General features: G+C 41.7%; 1 protein-coding gene across 1 annotated transcript in view; it reads right to left on the bottom strand.

Annotated features, from left to right (window-relative positions):
• The window catches only part of cdh22 (cadherin 22), a 105,517-nt gene extending 78,014 nt beyond the window's left edge, over positions 1-27,503 (bottom strand). Inside the window, exons 1-2 of the mRNA XM_086149788.1 lie at positions 26,425-27,503; positions 11,793-12,087 (exon numbers count right to left, since the gene is read on the bottom strand). Of these exons, the coding sequence (XP_086005914.1) occupies positions 11,793-12,087; positions 26,425-26,655 (526 nt within the window). The 5' untranslated portion in view covers positions 26,656-27,503. The remainder of the gene's footprint in view (positions 1-11,792; positions 12,088-26,424) is intronic.
• Positions 27,504-27,833: the final 330 nt, after the last annotated feature.

Genomic DNA, 27,833 nt, shown 5'->3' with positions numbered 1-27,833 from the left:
GAGCAAAGTGCATTTATTTAATTTTATATTCATTTTCCCTCTCTGATTTATTTCCTATTGAGATTGAGCATTTTTCACGATGTGAACAAATTATAAATATATGCGATATGCATTTGCAAATATATGCAACAAGTGAATAATAATATGAATAATAACAATGTGAATATGCATATTTAAATAAATGAATATGTTATTATTATTGTAATATACTGAATTGAATATGAAAATAAGAAAAATAACATAATAATGATAATAAATGTTAAATAAATAATAAATAAATACATGCGTAAATATAAAAATAGATAAACACATAAATAAATGGTTAAGCTGCCCCTCCATAAGTTTTCCTATTGCAAAACCTCGGCAAGTTCCTGTTTATATGCACGTCTTCCACTACTCAACACACAGACACACAAAATCAAGGGCTCTCTCACCTCCTTATTCTCTTCCTTTTTTTTTTTTTTTTGAATTGCCCACAACACACGCACCGCTTGCACAGCTCAGCCACAATCAATTAGTGCACATCAAGCGCAGAGGCGGAGCACGCAGTAGTTGATGTTGCTGGGCATTTATATAAAGTCAGCTGGCAGTGAATATTGATTGTATGTTACTCCTGCCTTGTCGCATTGCCCTCCTTTGTGATCCCGCTGCTCCCGGCGGTCTCATCTAGTATTAGCATGAGCGGCCCCGAGCTGTCCTAATGGTGACTGCAGCAATTTGTAGCCTCCTCGCAAACCCCCGGACTCCAGCAGCAGCAGGGTGATTATTACTGTGATTCTCCAGGACGGCTCTCACGTGACCGGGAATGTATCTCCCATCCTGACTTTGCTGGAGAATGTGGATGCATGTCTACGCACGTTTGCATGTTTATGTATGTGCTTGCGTGGTGGGACGACGGGAAGTTGGCAGAAATAAAAGGGACATTGGAGCACCGGAGCCAAATTGTTTTGTAAACCTTTATTTAAACATATCCTTGTCTATAAAATACAATTAACTGGGACTGCACCCTCCGCAAGATTGAGGATTGAATAGTTCAGTCTTATGCTGATATTGAAAAAGCTGCCTTGAACTGCCCTGAAATACCTGATTTTCCTTTTTCCTCTAAATAACAACATGTACCTACAAATAAGTGGTGCTTTGATGAGGTTTAGCCACCAAGAAAATGCTGCTCTGATAACCAATGTTTTTGCGGTCACAGTATATTCATTCATTCATTCATTCATTCATTAACAATACCGCTTATCATGCGCTCATGCACCCTGGACTGCTTGCAAGTAAGGGGTTCCTAGCCAGTGGAAATGTATAAATGCTCCCCCTGTGCTGCTCATAACTAACCTGGTTCATGCATTGGTTAAATGCAGCGGTCAACTTTTGCTGATGTTGTGTTCTATGTGGCAATAAAGGTATTTCTTTGAAATTCTTCACTGTATCAACATGTAGAAACTTACAACCATTCACTCTGTCATTCATACGTCACAACTGGTCATTCCTTCATTCACGTCATATAGAGACAACCATTCACGCTGCCATTAATGTCAAATATCTTTGATAAAATATAAGATTATTATTATTATTATATATATCATTCACACTTCAGCAAATAACCTAGTGCATGACTCTGAATCGTGGAAGGAAATCCATGCTGAAAGATGAGATGATGCAAACTCCACACAGAATATCAGATGGGAATTGAATCAGCAACTGTCTGACTGCTAGGCAGGAGCGCTTACCATGGTATACAGTGTGACCATTAAATATCCTATACGGTTCAACTAATGATGCAATATCTAGTTTCCAGTTGTTGGACCTTGGTTCTCATGATATTTCTTACATGTTTTATTTATCAATGTCATACATTATTTCTTTTGTGCATTCTCCCTTCTGATTGTTAGGCTCAGTTTACGTTGGCTCCTACGGGATGTAAAAGTTGGGTTGTGAAAAAAAAAAAAAAAGAATAAAAAGTACTTATTGTTAAGTATTTGAAAGGATCTTTGAAAGAATAGCACTTTGAGTTGCTGGAGAGTGTACCTTGTGTCTGGTAACTGCATTAGCTTGTGTTATTACCAGATGATAGCGGCGGAAAGAGGCCAGCTGGACGTCGGGGATCAAACCGTCGTTCCTATGTGTGTTCTTTGGACTCACTGCCTCGTCGGTCGGCGTTACCCGAGGTTAGAAGCCTCGGAGGTCCTGCCCGATGGAAACGTTCTGCCCCGCGGATTCCCGCTAATAAACACCACATGTACTGGCCAAAGTGACTAGACGGTATGAACTTCAGCTTTTGCTATGAAGAGAGACAAAATAATGCGCGACCGTTCCAATATTTGCTGGTTGCGTGGAGCTTGAGGATTATAGCTCAGGGTGTATTTGTGTATCTGCCAATAATACCTCTGCAGCGACTGCAGAGGTCTGAAAGCTCGCTGCGTCTTACGTTTAACTGGCAGGGGCTTCTGAACTTTAAGTGGTATTGTAGGGAAAAACATAACAGTTTGACATTTCTTTTGGGGCCCTCGCTCTAAGCCGCATTAATACTGCAACGTTTAGTGCTACGGGAGAAAGAACGGGGAAGGGATGCATCGGATTCAAATATTAATGACGAGGCTTTTCCGAAGCATAAACATGAACCTAAAAAACTCCTCCAACCGCGCTATATAGACATACAACCCACAGCCTGCATCCCTATTTGTGCTTGAGCTAATGAAAACCATAAAAGTATATATATTTCCAAAACCCAACCTTTACCCCGGGGTGTATGGGAATATTCTATAAATATATAAACCTGTCCAATATCTGATCGATCTCTTTTTCAGGAAAAATATTCAGTTTTTTAGATGAAGACATACTACGTCAGGTGGATATTTCACCGCTCTCATTTTGCAAAGTGCAGTTTTAGATATGATGCCTTGCACATTTGGATCGAGTCCGGTAATCTGCATTCAGGGGCAAATAAGCCCGTGTGGCACGGACAGAGAAACATGGAAAAACGAGAAGCTATGTGATCATTGAGGATGAAAGCAATTTCAAACAAACAAAGAATAAATAAATAGAAAAAAATAAACATCATGAAGGAGAAAAATAAATCAAAAAACAGCTTTGACTGAATCGCAAACTGTACTGGTAATTACAAAACACAAATTCCTTACAGATCTAATTGGCTGTTTTGAAAAGCATAAAATAGGCAAACAATAATTTGTGACGGATCAAATTAAAGTCTGTTGAAGCAAGAAAAGGCGAGGGGAAAAGAAAAAGAAATTGGGGTCACTGCAATCCTTTGTTACACAAAGGAATCCATTTTATCTGCTCCATCTCGTATTGAACAACAATGAATGTATAAATAGATAATCCATTCATCATCTATACTGCTTATCCCGTGCACAGGGTTGGGGGGGGTTAGCTGTGATTGGCTGAGAGGCAGGGCCACAGATGGGGACAATCATCCCGTCATTCACATGTCATATAGAGACAAACAATCATTCCCCCTCCATTCACGTGTGCAGTTTCCAATGAACGAACTGAATGTTTTTGGTTTATGGGAGGAAAGTGGAGAACTGGTAGGAAACCCATGCAGACACAGGGAGAACATGGCGACACAGCAGAACCTTGGCTTACTGACGCCCCTAAACACTAACAAATCGGCCCGAAAACAGTATTTTTGCTCAAATTTTGACTCAAGCTGCGAACAAGCCTCACTGCATGAACACACAAACAAACTTACAGGCTTTCTGAGTCGTGGCATTGCAGCATAGCAGCAGTCATGTGTGCTACTTGGCATTGTTTACATTGTTGTGTTCTCCTGTTATAAGGTTTTTTTTCCATGAGGTGATCCCTTATTATGGCTTCCAAAAAAGCTAAAAGTGCTGGTTGTGGTGGTGTTAAGAAGATAAGAATTACAGTCAAACTGAAGAGGAAAATAAGAGCTAAGTGGTTAAAGATCTCGCCAAGCACTACGACATGGTTAAGTCAATCATCTGTGCAATCTTGAAGAATAAAGATGCTCTATAGATGGCTGATGTGGCTAAAGAGATGACTTTGTTAAGGAAGCAAAGCTCTTAAGTATAAAAAGAAGTAGAAAAATTATCGTTAGTTTGGATTATTGAAAGACAGCTTGCTGGAGATAGCATTAGCTATCTCTCATATGTGAGAGGGCTTTATTTTTTTTGCATGGACAAGTGCCGGCACAAAGAGGAAGAACACCAGAAACACAGTAATAATTGAGATTATCTTCAATTTATTTCTGTAATTTTGCCCCAAATGAAACCATAAAAAAGTTTTAAAGGAGTACAGTATATTTTTGGGTCTGGAAAACAGTTCAATTTGATTTGTATTGGTTTCGATGGGAAACTTTGATTCGGTGCGTGAACGGAATCGAAGAACGAATTCGAGTCATAAGCCGAGGTTCTACTGTATTAAATGAATGAAGAAATAAATAAATAGATGCAGGGAGGAAACAATCAAAGCTCAAAGACAACACCCAAATTAAAAATTAAACTAGTTCATCCTCACTTTTAATCCCACCCAGCACAGTTTGATAGTCTAAATTAACTCAAAAACCCTGGGTTCCTCGTCGACGTGCACGTTTTCGACTGCCACCACCACCGCCGTCACCGTCGCCAGACGCACAGGCGTGCACGTTGCGTCTTACCGTCTGTGTTTACACTATAACACACAGTCACACGAAAAGTCATCAGCCCCGTGTCGCGATCATTACGGGGCCGGTCTCCTCGCAGATAAAAAACAAATATCTGCTTTGTTCTGGGGCTGAGACGCCTACAGCCACACTCCAATTTTGCACATTCCTAAGTACATACAGGATAATTTCACACTTCTATGCACACAAACATATGCAAATACTAAGCTTTTTTTCTCTTGTAAGCAGCAGCCCGATGCATGCGAATATATTCATAAACTTCTGTGACCTGTCTGATTTACTTTTGTTTATTGTTTTCTCTTCGGAGTTTGATGAGGAGGTGTTGATCTCGTCGACTTTGTCTCAGCGACAAAGAGAGCTCGTACTTCCAGAGGACATTAAAACCAGGCCCGTTGCTGCATCTCACGCATGATTCGGACGAATCAGTGATTTTAATCCAGACCTTTATGACAAGACGGGACCCTTTTTGTCGGAGATTAATGAGACATATTTCCGAATTGAAATGTTGTTTTTTTTTATTCATTTATATTTTTCACCATAGGGACTCGCATCGGCTTGGGAATGGACAGTTGCGGGTCATTTGCATTAATGGTGAATCAGCTTTTTTTTTTTTTATTCCTTTCAAAAATAAGGATGGGAGGAGAAAGATGACCCGTTGGATTTGAAGTGAGTAGTCATTAATCAAACTGGCGTTCACCGCCACATATTTTTTAATTTTATTTCCTGATGCAATGTCAACACTTTGATCCTGACAAATGTATGGAAAAATGCAATAGGTGAAAAAAAGACAAAGCAAACGAGAAAACAAGCTGAATTACACCTAGCTGACATGCCAAATAGTATTGAATTTCCACATTGCATTATATATATTTTACACAGCCGTGCAATTTATTTACAGATGTTGGAGTTACAGCAGTAAATTTTTCACTGTGTTTTTCTCTTATATCTGATGTATTAATTTTTTTCTTAAATATTTACAGATGTTGGATCTGCTCTATGTTTTTATGCTACCCCTTGTTTCCTCCAAAATAATGTTTCCCTTATTTCGATTCTGATTCTGATATATATATAATGTATTACAAGATATTTTTTTAGACATTCGCTAACAGCCTGCAGCTGCCCCAGAGTTTTAACAGGCAGAGGCATCAACGAACTTATTACCGTTATTTTTATGTTTATTTACATAAATAATCTTTATATCTGACAAGTATAAACAGAAAGGGCCTCGTTTGTGGTGAATAATTTGCTATAACCGACTATAATAGATGGAATTAATGAAAAAAAAAATGGTTATCATATTAAAGAGCTTATAGAGCTCATATCACCATCAGCAGGGTGATTTTTTGATAATGTATGCATTTATTGATTTTTTTAATGAACGGTAAAATGAATCAATAGATGTCTGAATGAATGAATGAATGAATGAATGCATGAATGAATGAATGAATGAAAGAATAAATGGATTGATAGATGGATGGATTATGACGGATCCCCTCATGGATGCTCTTCTTACAAGCGTGGAGGACAAGGTTTGATGGTTGAGGTTCCACCTCTTCGTTTGTCCATCTTGTTTACAGGAACCATCGATTTCACGCTGCGTCCAAAAGCTTTTAAAAAGCTTTTCAGTATTTTGACTTTCGATGCGAGCTCCCTCTGTATTCCTCATGTGAAACGGTGATGCCCGTGTGAATCGCCGCGGCAACAGGCTCCTCTCGCAAGTCCGTGTTTGTGTCAGTACTGGCGGTCTCTGAATGTCCGATTGAAACTGAAACCCGTTTTTTTTTTTTTTTGCTAAAAACGTATCTGATTCCTGTCAGCGCGTCAGAGCTGGTGTCGAGCCGTATTAATTTCACAAATCTTCGCTGTCGGAATCCCTGTTTGGTCTATTGACGACTTAAAGATACCACTTTACCACCGCCGATATCAAGTGACTGCATATGTCAAGCCCGGTCACCCTCAGCTATGAGTAAAAAAAAGAACCTTAAGGAAAGTTTCTGTTCTCTTTTAAGGTCAGTGAAGATGTCATTGGTTGTAAGACTGAAATTTAAGTTGAAGTTTCTGTGCGGTACTAAAATACTGCCTTTCAGTTTTAAGCTAAGGAGAAGAATTCAGCCAAATCATGAGTTATGTGAGCATTGCCGAGCGCGTCTCCAAGTGCAATGATGCTCCCTGACTTTTGTCAGTGGCCGTCAGAGGAATCGGTTGGCATTCCAGGCAAAGTGAAATTGTCCACGCCGGCTCCCCTGTCCCATGGCACCCGCGAGTCACAGTGACGCTCGATCACCCCTGAACTACAGATTTGATTTAACGCCGTAATTTAATTAGCTGCGTATTTTCCACACAGCTCGAGCCCCCAACACTTCATCATCCACTTTGCCACTCCTGTTTTATTTGTTCACTTGTCCCCTTTTCAGAATTAACCAACCCCAGAAAAGGAAAACTAACGGATATGCATGTCATATCTGAGGGTGGATGTGAGGCAAGGCCAAAATCAACCAAATATCACTGCCATAGGTTGAATTTGTGTAATTAACATTTCCACTTTCAATTTATTAGCATTATTATTATTAGTGAAATTTACTTATCCATATATTTTATTTTATTTTATTTTATTTTTATTTTTCTAATTATTTATCTGGAAGATAAATCCAAAAACATTTTCAATTTTTCCGGTAAATACATACATTTTCCGTATGCATGTATGTATATTTTTATTTATCTGTTTATTTATTTGTTGATTTGCTGTTTTTGGTTCACAGAGAAAGTTACCATCAATGCTAAATTCACACTTGGATCTTCCTGAACAAACACAATTGAATAAGTAAATATATACATAAATACTAGATACAATTCAACGGGAGATCATGTAAAAGAATGTTAAAATGCCTGTATCTCTTCAAGAAGTTTGTATTATTTTTAATATTATCATTTTTATTAAGATTATTTTTCATTCCTTTGCAATGCAAGGTCAGCTTATTTTTTTTTTATTTAATAAGATAATCAAATACAAAATTAATCAGCAAATAATATAAAGTCAATTTTAGTTTTGCAATAGTCCTATTTTCCTTTTCTTTTTTTAAACTTTTCTACCAGTTAGATTCTAACCAGTAGAAAACTAACCAATTTTTCTAACTGTTAGAACAACCGGTCACTTCCACCGAGTCTGCTCGCAGCTGGCTAGGTTAATGTTGGACACTTCCTTCAAACACAGCATTAAAAGAAAAGGGGCCTCTGAGTGCAAGAAGTGTCTCTCAGATTTATAGCCTAAATCCAGTCGTGAACACTTTTTCACCCAATGGTGTGCTGACACTAGGAAAAAAATAAATAAAAAATGGGAGTGAGCTCCCATAGAGTTTCTCCCAAAGGCCAGGAGCCTCATCTTCAATTATATGCAAATGCAGTAAAAGCACCACGTCTAGATAATCCGCCCAAAATTGTGGCTGGCTTTTGCCTGAGAGCTTCGTGTAATATGGTTAGGAAAAATGCATGACATTGTAAAATATAAGAATTAACCAAAAAAAAATTAAAAAAAAAAAAATGTCAAGCTTATGTCGGTGATTAAATCTTGAATCCCACCAGAAGCATCCTTTTGGGCACAATCTGGCAAAACAGAAACAAATTAACTCTTTAAGCTCATTTTTAACATTGTCAGGCATCACTGCTCACATACTTCCAAGACTGTTAAACAATTCAGCCACTAGAGGGCAGTGGAGAGTCCACTTCCAAGTTTCGTAATAACAATTTTTTTAATAATAATGATAAGTTGCAGCCAGATAGAGAATTCTTCTCCCTGATCACATCAACATCGCGTTGTCTACTTCTTCTCCTTTCCTTTCGCCGGTCGAGCATACTGAACAACACTGTCCCCCCATGACCTCCTGTTGTACTGCTCCGTTTACCGTGTTTGGCTTCTCATCCGCACGTTCCCCGAAAATATACAGAATTATCTAAGAAATAAATGCAAACGGCAGACAGAAGGGTTTGTCTGTATCAGAGCTATAATCAGTTATCTAGTTGGAAAAATTAAGAGGTCGTCGGCAAGGCCATCATGATTAGCTAAACAACACTTCCCCTTGAATCCTACCAAAAATATCCGTTTCGGTACAATCTTGCAAAACAAATGAGGGCCCAACCCCCTTTGTGAAGTCGGCTGATAAAATCGCACCACTGAAAAACGCTGCGGATCTCTGTGAAATGCAATAGCATATTGCAATAAAAGTAAGGAGCTCCTAACAGTCGTGATCTATTATAACAAACTATAGGACATGACAGAAACTTTATTTAGACAGATTCTATGTGGTTATCGTCAAAAATGCATGGAGGGAACCTCGCTGTGAATGCCGGGGAAATCAATGTTATCCGTCCGCCTGCAGGACGGCAAAAGAGGCAGAATGGTAGATGTTTGTGAGTGACGTTTGACAGCCAGGCTTGTTTGTCCGGCTCCTGTTTTTTTTTTTTTTTTTTTTTTTTCTCTCTTACCGCTGCCTTCGGTGCCTGTCGGAACCGTCAAGAAAAATTGCCGGGAAAAAAAAACAAAAAGAAGAATCGGTGGACCCTTAAATACACAGTCATTTATTGTTTCATTTGACTAAGCTGCAGGGGTTGCGGCCAACATGGCCGGGTCATAAATCCTTAAAAATAAACCGCCTCCAGCCGCCCATTTTTCTTTTTTTCAGAAACAACGGTTCTCACGCTCTCAGCGCTTTTGCATTTTCTTCTTCTTCTTTAATTCTACCTTCCCCTAATGCATTTTTTCACCCCCAACCCGTTCTCTCAGGCTTCCTTGCTGACTCATTTGTGCAGACGCCGTTTAGTTTTTGTTTTTTTTTTGTTTTTTTTAAGCAAAGAGGAGCGAAGCCGCCGCGCACACAAGAGCCCACAGTCTGGATGGTGCTGAGAAGGCAGGAATTAATTCCAATCAGGCTCGAACCTGGAGAGGGAGGGGGGAAAGGAGGGGCCTCCATTTTGCTACTGCTCCCCTGGAGTCATTCAACCTCGAGGAGCACCATCACCCTCCCACCTCGCCTGCAAATAAAGACACTCTTTCTAGCACAACCCCTCCCAACCGCTTGTGATATCAGCTGACACTTAAAGAAAACTACTTAGTTGTTAAACACCTGTCTCCGCTCTCGAGGGGTTAATAACATGCTAATAACACTTCTGACAACCTTGTTCACCTGTTTTTTTTCATCAACACATCCAAAATTTTTGATCGGCTGAAAAGCTTTTTTTTTTTTTTTCCATCACCATCAAAAGCCCTCATCGGTGTGCAAAACCGCCGCCATTATCTACTTCAGCGAAACAGCTCGTCTTTCACCCCAACTCACCCGTTATCGTTTCTCTCGTTGCTTTTGTTTTTTTTTTTTTTTTTTCGCTGTCAGAACGCAGCCAGGAAGCCTCCTTGCAAAAAGCATACGGTTTCTCCTTGATTCCATGTTTCATTTCCACCTATGACTTGTACTGTTACTCCAACGGGAAGAAGATACACCCCGTGTAACCGCTACTCGCTTCCGATTTACTGACTCAACGTCTATTTTCATCAAATCTACTGCTTGATCCTTTTTCTTCTTCTTTTTTTTTCATTTTCGCAACAGAGGAGTCATTTTGCAAGGATAAGTTTTCGGACAAAATCTTCAGGCTCATGTCACATCCATCCACACAAAACATACAACCATAAAGGACAGTGCACTTCCAAATCCGGCAATAACAAAGATGATGATCTAAAAGGTGGTGCAGTGGAGTACTGGTGGTGGTATGTGCAGCCCCTACGTGGCAATATGTGGATGGAGAATTCATGAAATTGCAAAAAAAAAAAAAAAGCAAAAAAATAAAAACAGCCAGCATATAATGGCAGTAATTAAATCTTGAATCCTGCCAGAAACATCCATTTCGGCCTCGTCTGCCAAAACAGAACCAAACAGAAGCGCAAATGAGCCAAAACGTCGATACCCATATACTTACAAGGCTGTTAAGCCATAAATCCACTAGAGGACAGTGGAGAGTTAACTTCCAAATTCCGCAATAACGATAACGAGCACATTTGACGGCAGCGGTCTGTGCAGCCAGACGGAGAATTTCTCTCCCTGGTCGTATCGACACCACATTGTCTTCTTCTCTGTTCCATCCACTGGTTGAGCATAGTGAGCAACACTGCCACCCTTAAAATCTTTGGTGGATACTGCTCCATTTGCTGCATTTGGCAAAAGACCCCAAAAACATGCAGAAATACGCAAGTAGTGAACGTAAAGAGCCGACAGAAGGGTCTGTCTGACTTAGGGCTGAGACGACCAGTCGATAAATAGTCTACTGCAAAATTAGCCAACAAATTTGGTAGTTAACAGGTTGTTGGTGAAGCTAATGTGTGTATCCTGCAGTGTGCAAAGCGACGCTAATCAAAGTTTCCCCCTAGCTCAGAAGGAAAAGTCTCACATTTTCCCCAAGTCTTCGCTGTTCGCTAACAATGCATGTGCACTAGTGACCAGGGAATATGAGGGTTGGAGCGGTGGCATGGAGGCCGCACGAAGCAAGGATGATGCCGAAAGAACGGTCCAAAGTTTGGGAATGTTTCCAATGTAACCAACCAAGGCCTGCTTAGGTCATCGTCAATTGCACCTTATGAGTATTTAGTCATTTGTCAGAAACAGAAGGTGCAGAAAATGCAATTTTGTTTAAGGGCGCTGTTCCGTCGAAGCCGCGCGTTTGCGTAATTGCGCACTGCTCCAGCGTTCCCCACGCACTGCAAATCTAAGCTGCGCGCAAAATAAAATCCAAGCTGAACTGTAAATAAAATAAATGTGTTTAATTTATTTACAGTTCAGCTTTGTTGTGCGCGGAGAACGCTGGAGCAGTGCGCGATTCCGCAAATGCGCGGCTTAGAGGGAACAGTAACTAAGGGGTAAATAATCTTATTGCTACAATAAATAGAAATAAGTAACATTTTTTTGAGTCCATAATCTTACAAGTCAACTCGTCTGCCTTAATCTGTATGCCGTACACAAGAATACACCTCAAACTGCACCTGCCTTGGACAAGACTAACACAGCTGTTGTAGCGATAATAGGTCACAATTATCACTCCGGGCCACTCCGAGCTCGTGTCCTCTAATCAAATCAGGAAAGCGGAATTGACCGATTGTCACTCTACTCACCGATGGGCGACAGCTCCGCCACGCTGCCGATGTATGGACCCTCCAGGAACTTGGGCTCGCTGTCGTTGATATCCTGGACCTTGATGACGAACTCCGACTCTGGTTCCAGTGGATCGTTGGAGAGACGGTCCCGGGCTTGAGCCCGCAGGGTGTAAAAGGCCTTCTCCTCACGATCCAGCCTCTCGGTGGCATGGATGTCACCCGTCAGCTCATCAATGATGAAGATGGAGCCGGCCCCTTCTCCCGAAATGGTGTACTTGATGTTACCCTCGCCTTCGTCTGAGTCTGTATGTATCTGGAAGACGATCGAAATTAACCTATTATTAGGCTTTCTTTTGAAATGTGGATGCAACAAAGCAGCCTCTTTGCTCTAAATAGTTTTGTGTGCCCCATGGTCAACAGGGAGAATCAAGTCCAATCACATTCTTGCTCTGAGACCGTGAGCGGCCAGCATTGGTGCTCGCACTATCAGCACAACCGGAGCCCTGTGGTCTATTTGGCGATATAGGCAAATGGTGGATGCTAAATGCTAAATCAGGAGAAAAACAAAAAACCTTCCACGTAGTTATGGTAGAACTACTTGTTATTAAAACTTTTCAATTGGAAAAGCTCACATTGATCCAAATGCAAACCGATGCCCAAGTAATATTACTAGAAATGAGAGTACCAAATCACCTTGAATGATCTGACTGATTGGTACCTGGTGTACTTGAGGGTATTTATTTATTCATTTAGTATTTTTTTGCATTTCTTTGTAAGTTATTAAGCTTGTAAAATTTTACCTTTTGAATTCAAGACAATGCTATGTTATTTCTTTTTGAGGCGGCGCCAATTAAAATCTCGCCTCGGGCGCCTCATTGGGTAAAGCCGGCTCTGAGCACAATGGTATACCATTCTTTGCAAGCCTTCCATGATTTATTCATTTGTTTATTTCAATATTTAATTATATCATGTAATATTTTATCATCATGTGCAAATTTACATTTCAACTTTTTCCACATGTACAATTTCATTTTTTTTCCCTTAACTTGCTGAAAATTGAGTCAAAGGAAGTATACACTCTACAGGTCTACCCCATAAAATGCCTCATTTTCAGTTTTACCACTTACATTTTGTATGTCTTCAAAACAATTTATTTATTATGTTGCACACAAAAGAGGCAAACTATCAACCCACCCCACAAAAAAAAAAAAAAAAAAAAAAACACATCAAAGTTCTTAGAGATTTATATTATAATCCCGTATTAAACGTCCAGTATATAAGCCCTACATTAATTTAAAACTTAAGTTTTTTTTTTTTTTTTGTTTGTTTTTTTTTTATATTCCTTTCAACTAATTTATGTTTTTAACCTTGCTGAAATTCACCTCAAGACTATTCCATAATTTTACCCCTCAAACTGAAACTCCCATACTCATCAAAGAAGATTTCAAAGTGATTTCTTGCTTTGTATATAACTTTATGCTATCTTGAATTCAACCACATCCTGAAATTTTAAAGTTTGTACTTTCAGAAGAGTTTTTTTTTTTTTTTTTTTTTTAACGCAGTCTTTATATTGCATTGTCTATTACTGCCTATTTCCCAAAGGTACTTGAAACTTCTCAAGTCAGACGGTGAGAGACGAGGATGCAAAGTAGATATTTGGACGGAGTAAGATGATTGGAGCAGCTGCAAGGAAAAGGGAATTGAAGACTTGAAGCTAAGGTTCTCCAAGGTCCTGACACACCAGCCGTCTCCATTGTCAAGACAAAAGACACCCCTGTTAAGAAGCTAATTCCCACCTTTTTTCCTCCCCATGCGTCGTGCCCTTCATGGGACACGAGGCCCAAATTAGGGAATGAAAGTCATTCTGGAAGGTTGTTAAAGGTAGGAGACGCCGAGGTGCAGGGGCTGGAAAAGTGAACTTAAAAAGAGCCCGTAATAAATCAGCCCTATATTTCCACCTAATATGATTAGAAGACACTCCCGAGGCGGCGATAGAAGCGCCATCGGTCCTGCCGGTCCCAGCCGTCCTTTCGCTCTTTAGGACCTTCCTCGCTCTTCATTTGATCTGAAATTATAATTCAGAGGTATCCGTGAAACCGTGGCACATTTTCCTGGGAACGGGCCGCCCGGTTAATATTTCACAAAGGCTAAATTAAAGAAAGGGCTCAATCCTCCCAGTCGCCATGGTTTTCACACAGTATTTGTCATAAAGCTGTGGAATAATGCAGGCGTGTATTTTTCATATCACATAACCCCCCCCCATCCCCTATTTATTGTGTGTTCCTGCCTCTCCTCGCAACCCTGAGTCATCCCCAAGACGAATACGCGAGCGGTCAGAGGAGGAAAAAAAAATTAAAGTATCGCCCGGGATCCGGGTCGGTGGGTATCAATATTTCAGTTAGAATAAAACTGTCCGCTCCATGATCATTGTCCAATAGAAGCATGCGTTCCTGCGTGCCACTGGCTCCCTCAGACACCACACATACACAAACACACACACACACACAAACGCGGTCTCTGCATTACCAAATTAGACTCTACGGACAAGAATGTGCGTGAAACATTGTCATCACGTGTTAATTCAATCCAAGAACTTGCTACCTATTGTACAGCGAGGCGCATCCGCTGTGTCAGCGCATACACACACACACACACATACACGCACACACACACACACATACACACGCAGTGAGTTCATCATTCCGCTGGGATGATGCAATTTCTTCCCCCTCAGGCTAGATAGAACCATCCGTCTGTCAGTCTATCCTCGCCGGAGTGATTCGAGTTGGCAGCTTGAAAAAAACACACATATGACGCTCAGCTAAGTTGTTCCCAGCGAAACTTAAAAAAAAAAAAAAAGGTCAAAGTCAGGACAACAGCGATTGCTTACCAGATGTATAAATAAATAAAGAAATAGATAAATAGATACATAAACCTAAGCGGCGCTGTAAACAAACCTACGTCGAGCAGAGCACACATTAAATAAAGATGCTGCAAACAGGAAGCTGTCCTCCTACATTTGCAGAATGATCGATGCATCGGTGTTTAAAATTACCCCCTCTGGAAAAACTCAACAAATCCCATGTCTTGGTCTCATCTGAGGCATTTGGTTGTTTTTTTTTTTTTTTTAAAGCACACACCGCAGACAACGATCCCTGTGCAGAATTTTCACCTGGATAAGAGAGAAACAAGAAATTGCCCCATCCCAGAATGTCCCAGTTTCACACTGGATGCCCACATAAACCAAGGGAAACCCTCTCCCTTGATTATGCACCATGGGGATTAAAAAAAATAATAATTACTGTCCGTGAGTTTTACACATTGTTGTTTTTAAACCTTTTTCTCGACGCCTGGCAGTTCTCACTCCGGCAGGGAGAACATCAAGAATAAAATCTATAGCTCATCAAATATGCTTCGATAATGTAGCAAGTAAACAACGATGTGCTTCCACTGTGAATTAGAAAGTGAATGGTTAATGTTTCCAGATGACATGTGAATAAGAATAAGAATAAGAATAAGAACAACTTTATTAATCCCGAAGGAAATTGCTGTGCCAGAGTTACAGAAAATATAACAGTAATAAATGATAAAAGAAAGGCAGAATTAGAAATGAAAATAAACTATAAACTATAAAGTAAGAGTGAATGAGAGGGTGAATCATCATGTGTCCCTATATGATGGCTATAAGAGTGAATTGTCTCCATGTGATGCAAGAATGAAGGAGTGAATGGCCATCTGTCTTTATATGACGTGAGTAAGAGGGTGAATGGTTGCATGTCTCTACATGACATGTGAATGAAAGAGTGAATGGTGGAATGTCTCTATATGATGTGAATGAGAAAGTGAATATTCCTCTATCTACATGATGTGTGAGTGAGAGGAATTAAGTTTTTTACTCTATATGATCTAAGAATGAGAGAGTGAATCATTGCATGTCTGGATATGACGTGAGCGAGAGGGTGAATAGCTTTTTGTCTCCATATGATGCAAGAATGAGAGCTTGAAGAGCTTTCTATATATGACATATGAATGAGAGGGTGAATGGTTGTATTTCTATTTCTCTACATGATGTGTGAATGAGAGGGTGAGTGGCTGTATGTTTCCCTGAGTGCAGGATAAGCGGTAGAGATAAAAAAAAAAAAAAATCAGTGAACCAGTCAAATTATGCATAAATATAAAAGTGACTTAAAAAAAAAAGTGTGCTTGTGAACTGCTTGTTGCATGTATAATGTAGACCATTTTTTATTTTGCACATTTTTAAAAAAGGTTTATCGGGACTGAAGAGGCGGGCGAATAACTTTTTGGTCAGGGTACAATTCTTTTTCATTTAAAATTAAATCAAAAGCTAAACTCACACAACTAAATGTTCCTCACCAGGAAGTTATATGTTTCTGTAACTTGTTTGGTGCATAAACTGTCAAAATCAAATCTTTTTTATTAAAAAAACCACAGACAAACATGTTGTTTGAACCCGATAGCTAAAGCCGGCTATCGAGCTCGTTTGCCGGCACTAACTCTCCGGGACGACGGGTGTTATGGTAAACAGGGTTGGGACAACCGCTGTAACTCTTTCAACTTAGCGGGTAAATACTCCGTACGCGGGTCTGTCATTCTTTATCAACGGGTGCAGGTGAAGGCAGGAGACGTCAGATAAGTAATTGAGTGCAGATATTCAGTGCGCGCCGGCCTCCCCCGCCACCTGAACCCACCTCGCCAATGTTTCTCCTCTGCTTTCATGCGACTTATCGTCTGTTCTGTTATCGATTGCGCAATGAAGTTCCTGGTTGTCTCTCTGTTGTTTTTCTCTTTTGATTTCTCCCTGTGTCTCAGGCACGACCTTGAACAATGAAATCAGATGATAAATAAATGAAAGCGTAAACAGTCACTCGTTCATCCATTATCTGTACCGCAAGTCCTGTAGTCAGGTTGGCGGGGGTGCGGGAGCCTAGCGGGAGAGTTGGGGTTCGCCATGGATCGGTCGCCAGTTGATCGAAGGACCGCGTTTGGAGAAAAAACAACCGTTCACGCCGTCATTCTCTCATTCAAAGAGACATACATTCACTTTCTCATCCACAATTTAAGGTCTCCAATGAATCTACTACATGTTTTTGGACTGTGGAAGAACATGGAGACTCCCCAATCGGGGACCTTCTTGCTGTAAGGTGAAAAGTGTTAACCAACATGCCACAATGCCGTCCAAATAAAGAAAGAAAACCAGACTACCGGGAACAACCGGGTGTTTGGTGTGTCGTCTGGGAACGCCTTGGCAAACAGAGGGGAGAAGCTGGGAATTGAACCACCAACTTTCCCACTGCATAGACGCCAGCTCTACCGCCATCCCCAAATGAGCAACCAATCCCGAGGAGAGTCAGTTTATCCGTCAAATACTTATATTTCAGCCTGTGTCGAAAAACTGACATTAATTTACCCTTCTTGAAATATATCGTCAGCGTAGCCAAGAAGCTAATACAAAGTCTGGCTTTAAATGAAACCCCGTCGGCAGGAATGCCCTGGGGCTGCGAGGGAGCGCCGTCGGGTGACTCAGCCGAGAGTCGGGTTGTTGATTCCCTGTCACTTCCACCTTCGGGTCATGACAGACCGTCCGAGCTGTCACGGCACGCCAACCCGCTGAGGGCGACATCTCGTGATTCACACGCCGCGACAGAAAGTTCTCGCTCATCTGTGAGTCAGCTCTTTTTTTTCTTTCCTTCAAAGTTTGTGCGGCAGAGAACAATAACATTCTCAAAACATATAAATCCGGTTATTATCCTGTGTGACATATTGGGACCAAACGGCAATGGCGAGACACGTGAATCACCTCGTTGGGGTTTTTGAATTTCCACATGTTGATGGGTAACCGTGGGCAACGCAAAACCCCCCTCGATTTTACTGTAGGTTTCAAAGCAGGACCAAATTGGCCGCCTTATATTTAAGTCTGTGTAATCAGGAGGGGGGAAGGGGAGACACGTTTCTCCGAGGCTTGTCAGGTTCTCTGATCTTAACAGCTTCAAAGTGCTAACAAGGTGACTGTTTCGGAGAGAGAGCACAGGTGAAGTCAGTGCGGGGGCTGGAGGGGCATGGAAAAGTGTGTGTGTGAAGGTGCGTGTGTGTGTGTGTGTGTGTGTGTGTCGGGGAGGTCGATTTAAACATAAGCGGTGATGGGAGGGGGAGGCAGATGAAAACCAAAAGGGAGCGAGAAAAGTCACAGAAGTGAGGACATCAGAAAAAAAAAAAAAGCTAGCATAAGATTTTTTGTTTTTTTTGTTTTTTTTGAAAAAAGTGAATTTGAAAGTATCCCCAAAAGGGACTGCGGCGCTTCTTCAAATGCAACATCGATGTTTCAGATTCACCGATTTCTGTGATCTCGCCCGCAGCCGGCTCACGAACGGAAACGTGGGCGATGCCGATTGATCAATTCCGTCTCTCGGTGCGAATCAAAGCAAATTGTTTGTCAGCAATCTGTCCCCGGTCATGTAATATTTTCACGAGGGGGTTCCTCGGAGGGGGGGGTTGATGTGTCACTTTGCGCTCCAGATCTCCAGCCCGCGGCCTGTTAGCACATTGGGTTTCTGACGATAAACCCCTTCGAAGTGAAGTTTTACCAAGATCAGAGAGTCAACAGAAGATCTCGGCATGAAAGGATCATCACCGTCCGTGTCTGGCGGGGTTTTTGGTGATCGTCCGCCCCCTCGCGTCCCCCCAGTCCCCCACCTCTTCTCCATCTCCTCACAAGCTTTTTATCCGTTTTGCAACGTCTCCTGCCTTTTTTCTTCCGGTAGAACCACCACCACATTGCCGATAGCTCGCCCCGTCTTTCTCAGGTTGAGGCAGAATGCCGCCCCGTATCGAGCTGAGATCCGTCCAGGGGTTTCTGCACCTCATCGGGGGGATTATTTGGTTTCTGTCAATCATTTTAAAGAGTGTGGTCCTGCTTTGAATGGAAAGTACTCGGAGTCAAGAGTCAATAGTGAAATTGATTGTCAATCAGAGCATGCAATTAGTGAAGTAATTACACAGAGGATCGAAATTCTGTTTCCACCATATTCTGATGTGCGGAAAATAAACAGATATAAACAAGTGAACATGATGCATACAGGCAGACAGAAGGGTAGACACATTATACTAGAATGTTCTTTTGAAGAACGTTATTGAGGTGTAAGGTAATAAATAATGCAATCTACGAAAGTGCAAGCGCAGAATAGCGGCGTTGGAGATGCATAATGTAAATATTCCCTAAATCTGTTTGACATTCAGTAGGTCTTTTAGGGTGCCAGGGTTGTCATGTTTATGGAGTTTTACCGAGTTAGTCAAGTGGTCTGACGGCCCATGGAAAAAAAAGTTTCTGCAGTTTCTGAGTCTGTTAGCTTTGCACTGTATACTGCGGTAGAGCTTGGCGGATTTTAGGAATGTGAGCAGTCCACGTGCCAGGTGGATTGGGTCTTTGGTGGTATCGGTGGTTGTCTTGAGTCAGCGGGACGGTTACAGGTCCTGGATGGACCTGGATGCAGGGGTTTGTGGTCAGCAACTGACAATACCTGACTGAGAGGCTGCCGGTAGGGAGAAGATGAAGAAGGTGGTGAAGGATCATCCAGCAAAGGAAGTGCCTTCTTGAGGATGGAGATGGGGTTGGTGGATCATGGCGGGTCACTTACGCTTTTTCAAAGCTTCCACAGCACTGCACGTGACAGTGAGCAGGGCGCATGGCATACATTTCTTCCTGAAGTCCATGTTTGTTTTTTGGTTGACACGGAGTTGAAGATTATTGATGTCACACCGGTTGATAGGTAGATGCACCTCAGGTACGTAGACTTGATGATGTGGTTCAAGTTGTGTCAAGCACAAGTCATGTATCATTAGTGTGAACTGTAGAGGGCTCAACACTCGTCCCTGGGGGACCCAGGTGTTCATGATGGTGGTCTTACTGGAGTCTTTGCAAACTCGAACCAGTGGTCTGCCGGTAGGGAGGTCCAGGACATGTCAGGTCATGTCTTAGTCATCCAGGTCATGGGGGATTCTTGTCAAACTCTTTTTGTTGTGGACTTGAATTTCTTCACTTGAAGACATTTCACCCCTCATAAGGGTATATATATATATATGTACAAAAACAAGATTTTGACAAGATGCCCAGTAACCAGCTGCATAATAGCATGCTGTTGCCCGTTGTGTCAAGACAACAAATTTTTGGGTTTGGCAATGAATAGATAAATTGTGACTTGACTCGGATTCACTCATTGCCCGACTTCATCAAAAATGGAGGACTAAACAAAGAAATGCTGTTAAAGCGGACTTTCACCTTTTTGCTCCTGAACCAAGAGTACGCTGGATTGCTTTTACCAATTCACACACAAACGTGAACTTGGCGTGCAAGCAACTTTGGGTTCACACCCAGGGACACTTCTCCATGCAGACGGGAGGAGCCGGAAATCGAACCGCCAACCTTCAGCCACCTCTCCATCTCCTGAACTGCAGCCGTGAGGTTATTACCTAAGTTCTCTGTCTCCTTTCAGTATGCGATGAATTTCAAAAAAAAAAAACATTACTTGGCAGGGATCCGCATGGTTGTCGGGTCATTCGAATCCATGAGGATTCATTATCTAAATGTACCCATCAAAGCTGCCAGTTCAGTTAGGATGCAAGGAACCCTTTTATTGGTAAATATGATTTCATTAACGGAGTAGCGGCAGAGAGAATAAGAGTATGAGAGAGAGAGAGAGAGGGAAAAGAGAGGGAGAAGGAGAAGGCTGGCAAGCTTGTGGAGTTGGGCTAAAGTCATATGAAAAAAAACATGTAGCAATTATCCAGTACAGACACACTGCTTGGCCTTAATCCTCTACTATTCAAATTAGTGTTGCAGACAGACAGAGAGAGAGAGAGAAAGAGAGAAAGAGAGAGAGAGAGAGGGGAAGCCACATTCCCATCCTCCCTCTTAGATACACCATTAACAATGCTGATAGAAGCAGCTCAGGCTTCAGATACTCAAAGTAGAATAACTTGATAATCAACTTCTTGCTGTGTCACTCCCTCAAAATCCCCTCTGTCCTTTCACATTACCATCTTTCTCTCTCACTTTCTTTTTTTTTTTTTTTTAATCTTTCAAGAATAGCATCCGCCCCTCTTTCTTGTCCATCCTTGCTTTTATTTTTTTGTCTCAGATTGAATGACAGGTCGCCCAAGGCGGGTCGGTCTTTGCAGAGCCATCAGGCAGGCGAGACGAACGACATCCAGTCGGAGGATAATTACAACGGCCCTGCCAAGGCAAACATCTCCATTCATTTGTAACAATCAAGAGATCAATATATGCAATATGAGCCGGTTGATCGCCGCGTCGAGATGATTGGAAGCGACGGGATCACGGAATTGATGTGTTTAGCTAGGCATTAATATTCCAACTTTCCCGCTCTCGTCAGCTTGAATGGGGTCCCTTTGGAAAAAGGAAAAAAAAAAAAACGGACGATGAATAAGGAGAAAGGGTTGCGGTGGCGGCGCCGATATTGTAGAAAAGGGGAGTTCCTACGCACCAGTTGTCCTTTATTGAATTCTCAAACCAAATCTAAAGGCCAGGTTCCGAGGGTTCAGAAGCTGCCCTTCATATCGAGCAGAAGGCCATGACGAGTCTCCCTCCATTTCAAAAATTTTTCTCTGCATACCACAAATTGCAGAGTCAACGAGTTGCCTTGGCATTTAAAAAAAAACGAAAAGAAGGGTTACAACTCTTACTCCGCCGACGGTGGTGAAAAACATTTGCAATCAATCCGGGACTGTTTGAACGGGTAACCAAAGAATTTCAACTTCGGTCAAGCAAATAACATTGGTGTAATGCACTCCCAAAGCTTTCCCTTCATCTTTTCAAATTTTAAAAACCCGCAGGAGGAAGGGGGAAGATGTCGACTGATGTCTTTACGCGGGAGAGTGTTTCAGCCATTTGTTTGCGCCGTGGAGCTCCTCATATATTCTCGTCCGGAAAGGTCAAAGGGAGAACAAACCGCGTGGGCTGAAATGTACGTTTGTGCCGGAGTGTAATGGGCTATGGTGAATCGTGTTGAGTGGCCAAATCAGATGGATTGAACCAGACTAAATATTAGGAACACGTCCCTGTGCGACTCGGCTGAACTTGTCATCACTGCGTACCGTGAGTTTTAAAATGAAATGCTTTTGTAGTTAAAATAACATGAAATTTAAACAGAGTCTCCCTACAGCGAGCTTAACATACATATCAACACATATACCGGACTATTGAGCGCACTTGAATATAAACTATACGGGCTAAAATTAACAAATGAATATATGTGTACATATAGAGGCCACACTTGTCTGTAAGTTGTTTTTTAGACTTTTAATTAATAACCTACCGATAGCATCCACAAATAGGTACTGGAAATGCCTCTTTAAGAACAGTGCCTGTAATACTGCCGATGAAAAACATGAATAATAAATAACAAAAGGAAAAGTCCATCCATCCATCCATTTTCTATCCTCGCATTGTCCTACTCTGGCTGATCGCTATCTTCGTCTTCTTCATGCGCAAGAAAACCATTCAAGTCGTTTTCTTCATTGTTGGAATTGAACAGCCTCAGAATTTCACGGTAACTTCACAATATTACATCAATATGACAGGTACATATACTACATATAATGAGATGAAATGATAACGAATGTAGGAAATAGTAGCAGAAATATTGGGTTGGAGAAAAAAAAAGGGAGGCGGGGTGACGAAAAATGATAAGAATCCACTCCATAAAGGTAATCTAAAAGGACATGATGCTTACTGTATGTCCGCTGCAAGTCCAGAACTCCTTGACTCCAATCTTATTGTATTAGTAAAGGCATGACAGGTGCCCATTGTTTCGTAAAATTAGGCTTCTGAGGTCTTAATGAATATGTAATTTGCTCCAACTGATATATGTCCCATACTTTTTCGATCCATATATTATATGTGGGCCACCAGATTGCGATGCTTTTTAATGCTGCTGTGACTAATATATTTAGGAGGATGTGTCATTATTTAAGCTGCAGTGTTCAAAGTACAGGCTTATAGTCCGAAAATGACGGTACGCACACCATTTGAACTACAACATCCCATAATGTACAAGCGACAAGTCTGCGGGTATTTTCAGGGAGCTTTGCTTGTAATTCAATCACATTTGAATGTCAAGTGATCTTTCAGGCAGACTTTCTGACCTTTGCACGGGATGACGTATACACGGTTAAATGTGTGGCGTGTGGTGTGTGTGTGTGATGCTAAATCTACTTGAGCCAATCACCAGCTGTCTTCACTGAGGTCTCCTATGCCAATCAGCGCCAAACTCCTCTAATTACCCGGGTAACTGGGGTAGTAGTATGTTATTTTTGGGTGTTTCACTCCGCTGCCACTTACCGTCAGGGTACAAGTCACAGTGATTATGTTGGATCTGCAATAATATATAAAGGGGTCATTTTTTTAAGTAACTCTGCCTCCCTTTGCAGAGGTCATTGTGCTATGATTGGAGGATGAAGTATGACTAATTTTTTTAACTTGTTTTTAAACAAAATGACACAAACCCTAAAAATGTGTCACTCCACTGTGATAGGAAATTTTAGAATTCAAAAGAGAAAGGCCACAGTGACTTTAAAGGCCGCTTCTTTTGTGGATTTTAACTCCTTAAATTATTATCTGAGGTGGAAAATGAAAGGAAAAAAAAGAAAAAAAAAGAAAAAAAAAGAAAAGAAAGGAAATGGAATCGTGATTTCGACATTTTTCAGACTTCACATTGCTGCCTTTCAGCCTTCAGCCACAGTGAAGTCAGCGGGAAATCTTACAGAAAAAGTTTTTTTTTCTTTTTATGACTCATCTCAGGAAAGTTAGGTCTGCGTGCATTTGCATTAAACGTGGCCACCGGACTTTTATATAATCCCCGATCACCCTTACAAATGGCAGTTTTGCTCTGCTCTCAGCCTGTTGCTTGGGCGAGAAAAAAGGCAAATGAGCCGGGATTCAATCAGCCACCTACAATGGAGTGGAGGGGATAATTATCCACATTCATAATCTATTTGGTTATTTTTTGACCCAACTCTGTATCTGCAATCAAGTGTTCAGCGCAACAGGGCACTCTTGAGTGATGAAACTGACTTCATCAGTCCACTCAGTCTCTGCAGGGTCCTTGTGTGGAGTTGCATGTTTTTTTTTTTTTTCTTTGTCCACTCGAGGTTAGTGACACCGACGGTGTTGGTTGCAGAAAAGCTTGCAGGGGAGCTATAGCTGAGATGCTTGCACGTTAAAGCCAGTTCAAACTCTGCAAGAACTTTTTTTTTCTCTCCTGTGAAGGAAATAGCATTGTTTCTTTCTAGCAGCTTGTTCTCCACGCATCATCTCAGCAGAAACGTTTTTTTTTTCCTGTGTCATCCAAGAACTATTATCTGAGTGTTCGGCAATTTGGGTGTTGGTTTGTGCGGAAGAACAGAAGTATCACGCTTTTCTGCAAGAGCGAACAGGTGGACTGGCTACTTTTGAAGATGAAAGTATAAAAGAATGTGTAAAATATTGAGTAAGAGACATGAGGACAAACAGAGGGCGTGAAATTATAGGAAAGTGGTGCCTGAAAATTGAGCACAAAGGAAAGCAACTGTCGTAAAAGATGGTGATATCCTTGAGACAAATTCCCAAAGGCCAAAAATAATGGGCAGGTGAAGAAGAGTGGCAAGAGGAAATCGCCAAGGAAGCAACTTGGTGCAGCAACTCGACTCTCACCTGAGGCTTCATTTATGCTCTTGCTAAGTACGTTAAGAGGTACGTCGGTATATAATGTTGTCAAAAGTCACTGCTCAGATACTTGCCATGCCTGCTTTTAGTTGCCGATTGTCCTGCAATGCTTCCACTAGAAGGCCGTGCAGATTTCTTCCAGCTTCCAGCATAGTAGACAACCGCTATTTGAGTGAGGAAGGAGAATTCGTGTCCCTAGTTATACCAATGTCATGTTGTCTTCTTCCTATCCGGTCCTTTTAGTGGTCACACTTGAGCATACAACAGTGATCCCCACCCAAAGAACTTCCCATTGTACTGGTCCATTTGTTGCATTTGGGGATGTGACATTTGCAGAGACTGAGACAGTCCTGTTGTTGTCTGTTTCGTTAGATCTTCTTTAGTAGATCAACGATAAATAAGCAAACAGACATATCCTCTACGTCCATTTCCAGTGTAAGTTTGTAAAATGTCAGGGAGCTTGTTGATACTGCAATGGTGCTGTTGTCGTTTCTGTCAAGCGCCGCATCTGAGTTTTCCTAGAAAACTATGAAATGCCACTGCCAGCAAGAACTTTGTTGAATCCAGTTCTCGCTTCTCACCGCATATGTGGGGGGCTTAAGCCAAAATTCAACGGACTACTTCACAAACTGAAATGGTGAGTTGGATATTTTAATGGGAAGAACATGGGATTAATGGTATATAAAGTACGCAAGAATAATTCAACCTCTAGAGGAGGATAATATCCAAAGTCCCAAAACAGGTTGTCAGCCGGCACTCATTTGCATCATTCATATAATGTTTTTCTCATATTGTTCTTATAGGATACTATATTTGCATATTGTTTGGAAAAGGGATTCGTGGCTGGAGCGTTGCACTGAGCTCAAAGGGAGGTGTAGAAAAAAAGGTATGAAAAAAAAGTAAACAAAACAGCGCAACTTTATACCCAGAAATGGATTCTTTAAAGGGGGGAAAATGAGCAGAAAAAAAGTCTAATCTGGAAATTGAGGCGGACTAGAGTTATTGGGAAGAACAGTAACAAAAGCAATCACTGCTATTACATCACTGACAAACGCTTTCTGAAAAACGAACATCTCCTCAAAGTCAGTGAGGATCGTGGAGCGACAATGGATGGAAAAAAAAGAACATATATATTTTATGAGTTTTTTTGTTATTATGAAACTACCTATTTTCTTGCAATCTCTTGCACTTCCCCATTAAGATCCATTCGTCCATCGTCTATACTACGTATACTTAACTATTCCAGCTGGTTCATATAAATGGCCACATATAAAAACATACAACCATTCACTCTCTCACGCACACATTCAGACAATTTAGCATCTCCTACTGCATTTTTTTGAACTGTGGGAAAGAACAGGAATACTTGGAGGAAACCCATACAGACAGAGAACGCACAATATGCAAACCCTGAACAGAAAGACCTACAGTCGGAATCAAACCAGGGACCTTCTTGCTGCAAGATGAACTTAATAACCCAAAAATTAACCCGAAACTATTTGAAATACACTCACAGTTACTGGATACCCCCTGTCTTCTTTGGGGGTACCCTGGGTCAGTTAGTTAGACCACAGTACTGTAGTTTTCTTGGAGCCAAATGTTCCCTGTCCAATTCTTAAGCTCCCGCTAGCTTGACAAATTGTTGTTGAGCAAGATGCTGAACACCTAAATGCTCTCTTGGCGTTGCTTAGTTGATTCTCCCCTGATGGGTTAAAAGGCAGTGGTCCAATTCCAATAATTTTGGCCTAAATGAAAAACTAAATGTGACTAAATAAATTCTTCAAAAAAATGTGGTCACAAGTGCAATATCAGTGTTTCAGCCCACCCCCAGGAGCATTTTTTTGTAAATAAAGAAGAAATCCACATGCAAAATTCAAATGACTAAAATCAGAGTACAGGATTCGATTTCTTTACCTTCCCCACATAAAGCGGCTCTGTTCCGGTGTACTCCTCCACCACGAAGAACTGGTTCCAGACCCATCCACGCTTGACGCGCTCCAGTGACGATGGCGGTCCGTCCTGTCTGCCGGGCCCTGAGGTTGAACTACTAGTCCTTGCGCCGCTGCAGCGGCTGAAACCGCAGCAGCAGAGGAGACACAACGCCGCTGAGACTGTCCAAGCTCCTATGGTCCAAACGGGAGCCATGATAGTTTCTTCTTGCGGCTTTTGTTTTCTTTTAATCAAAACAAACCCAACCAGGGCTTACATTTAATATAAAAAAAAAAAAAAAAACATACAGGACGGCCTGTAGTTTGATTACAAGTGAAACTCCAACCGGGGTAAAACGTCGTCTCTGTACGAGGAAATCAATCCATGGGACGAGGCATCTAACGCCGCTTGCTAAACACAATGTAGGTCATGCAGCGTGCCAGATTCCTACGTCTGCCAAGGGCTTGTTTGTTTCCTGACATGGTCGGTCAGTTTGAATCGCTTAACAACGTGCGCTCCATCTCTTCTCTTCCCAGCATGACCTCGTGCAGAAGCGAGAAAAATGTCTTTCACCTGAGCTCGGAATTATATTTTTTTATTTGTTTCTTTCAGCCAAGACATCGACTCACTTGTCTACGGGGAGCCTAGGACACTTCGCCGAGGACGGACGCTGGAAAGTTTTCTTCTTTTGTCCAATCTCAACTTGTTTTGTTGTAGTTGGTGGCGCCAAGCACTTTGTTTCCAGCCCTGTCCGGTGGCTGAACCGGACGGCGAGCGTGGCCGCCTGATGTTTCGGAATATTTCAGCTCTAATAAGCTGCCTGCCAAATGCTGAACCAAAACTTTTCTTCAAAGCGAACCTCTTTAGCGGTCCTGTTCCTTGAAAAGCCACAATCAACTTCAGCCGTCCGACGGGGAATCTTTGAACCTCAAAGGTGACAAAACTGATTTTACTGTCGGGGTGATTATGTTTGATCTCCCGGTGGCTCGTGCCTCCGGAGCGCCGCTTTGGTCTGGAGAGTTTGCTCTTTCAGCGTCCACTATTCAGCAGAGGGGGCGTCAAACCTGCAAGACAAAAAAAAAAAAAAAAAAAAAAATTCTGTTGTCATTATTGCTATATTAGCGACTTATAGATTTCAAAGAGCCTTTTTTTGTTATAACACTGGCATGACACAACCTGCTTGCGTTGAGCTAAAACACAAACAATGCACTCTCAGCTGGAGAGAAGCTGTGAAGTGGCAACAAGACGGCAGCGAGCATCCAAGCGCGGAGGGCGGGAGGCGGTGCGAGCGAGCGAGCGAGGTCATTCTTCATCACACGTAGAGCCTCGGCATGTGTCTGCCTTTTTTCGTACGACTGCCAGAGCGGGCCTCCAACCTCCCCCGACCTCCGCCA

Source organism: Fistularia commersonii, chromosome 7 (assembly GCF_037954325.1).
Source record: "Fistularia commersonii isolate RoL2024-O1a breed Wild chromosome 7, RoL_Fcom_v1.0, whole genome shotgun sequence".
Lineage (NCBI taxonomy): Eukaryota > Metazoa > Chordata > Actinopteri > Syngnathiformes > Fistulariidae > Fistularia > Fistularia commersonii.
This window is presented reverse-complemented; position numbering and strand designations above follow the sequence as displayed.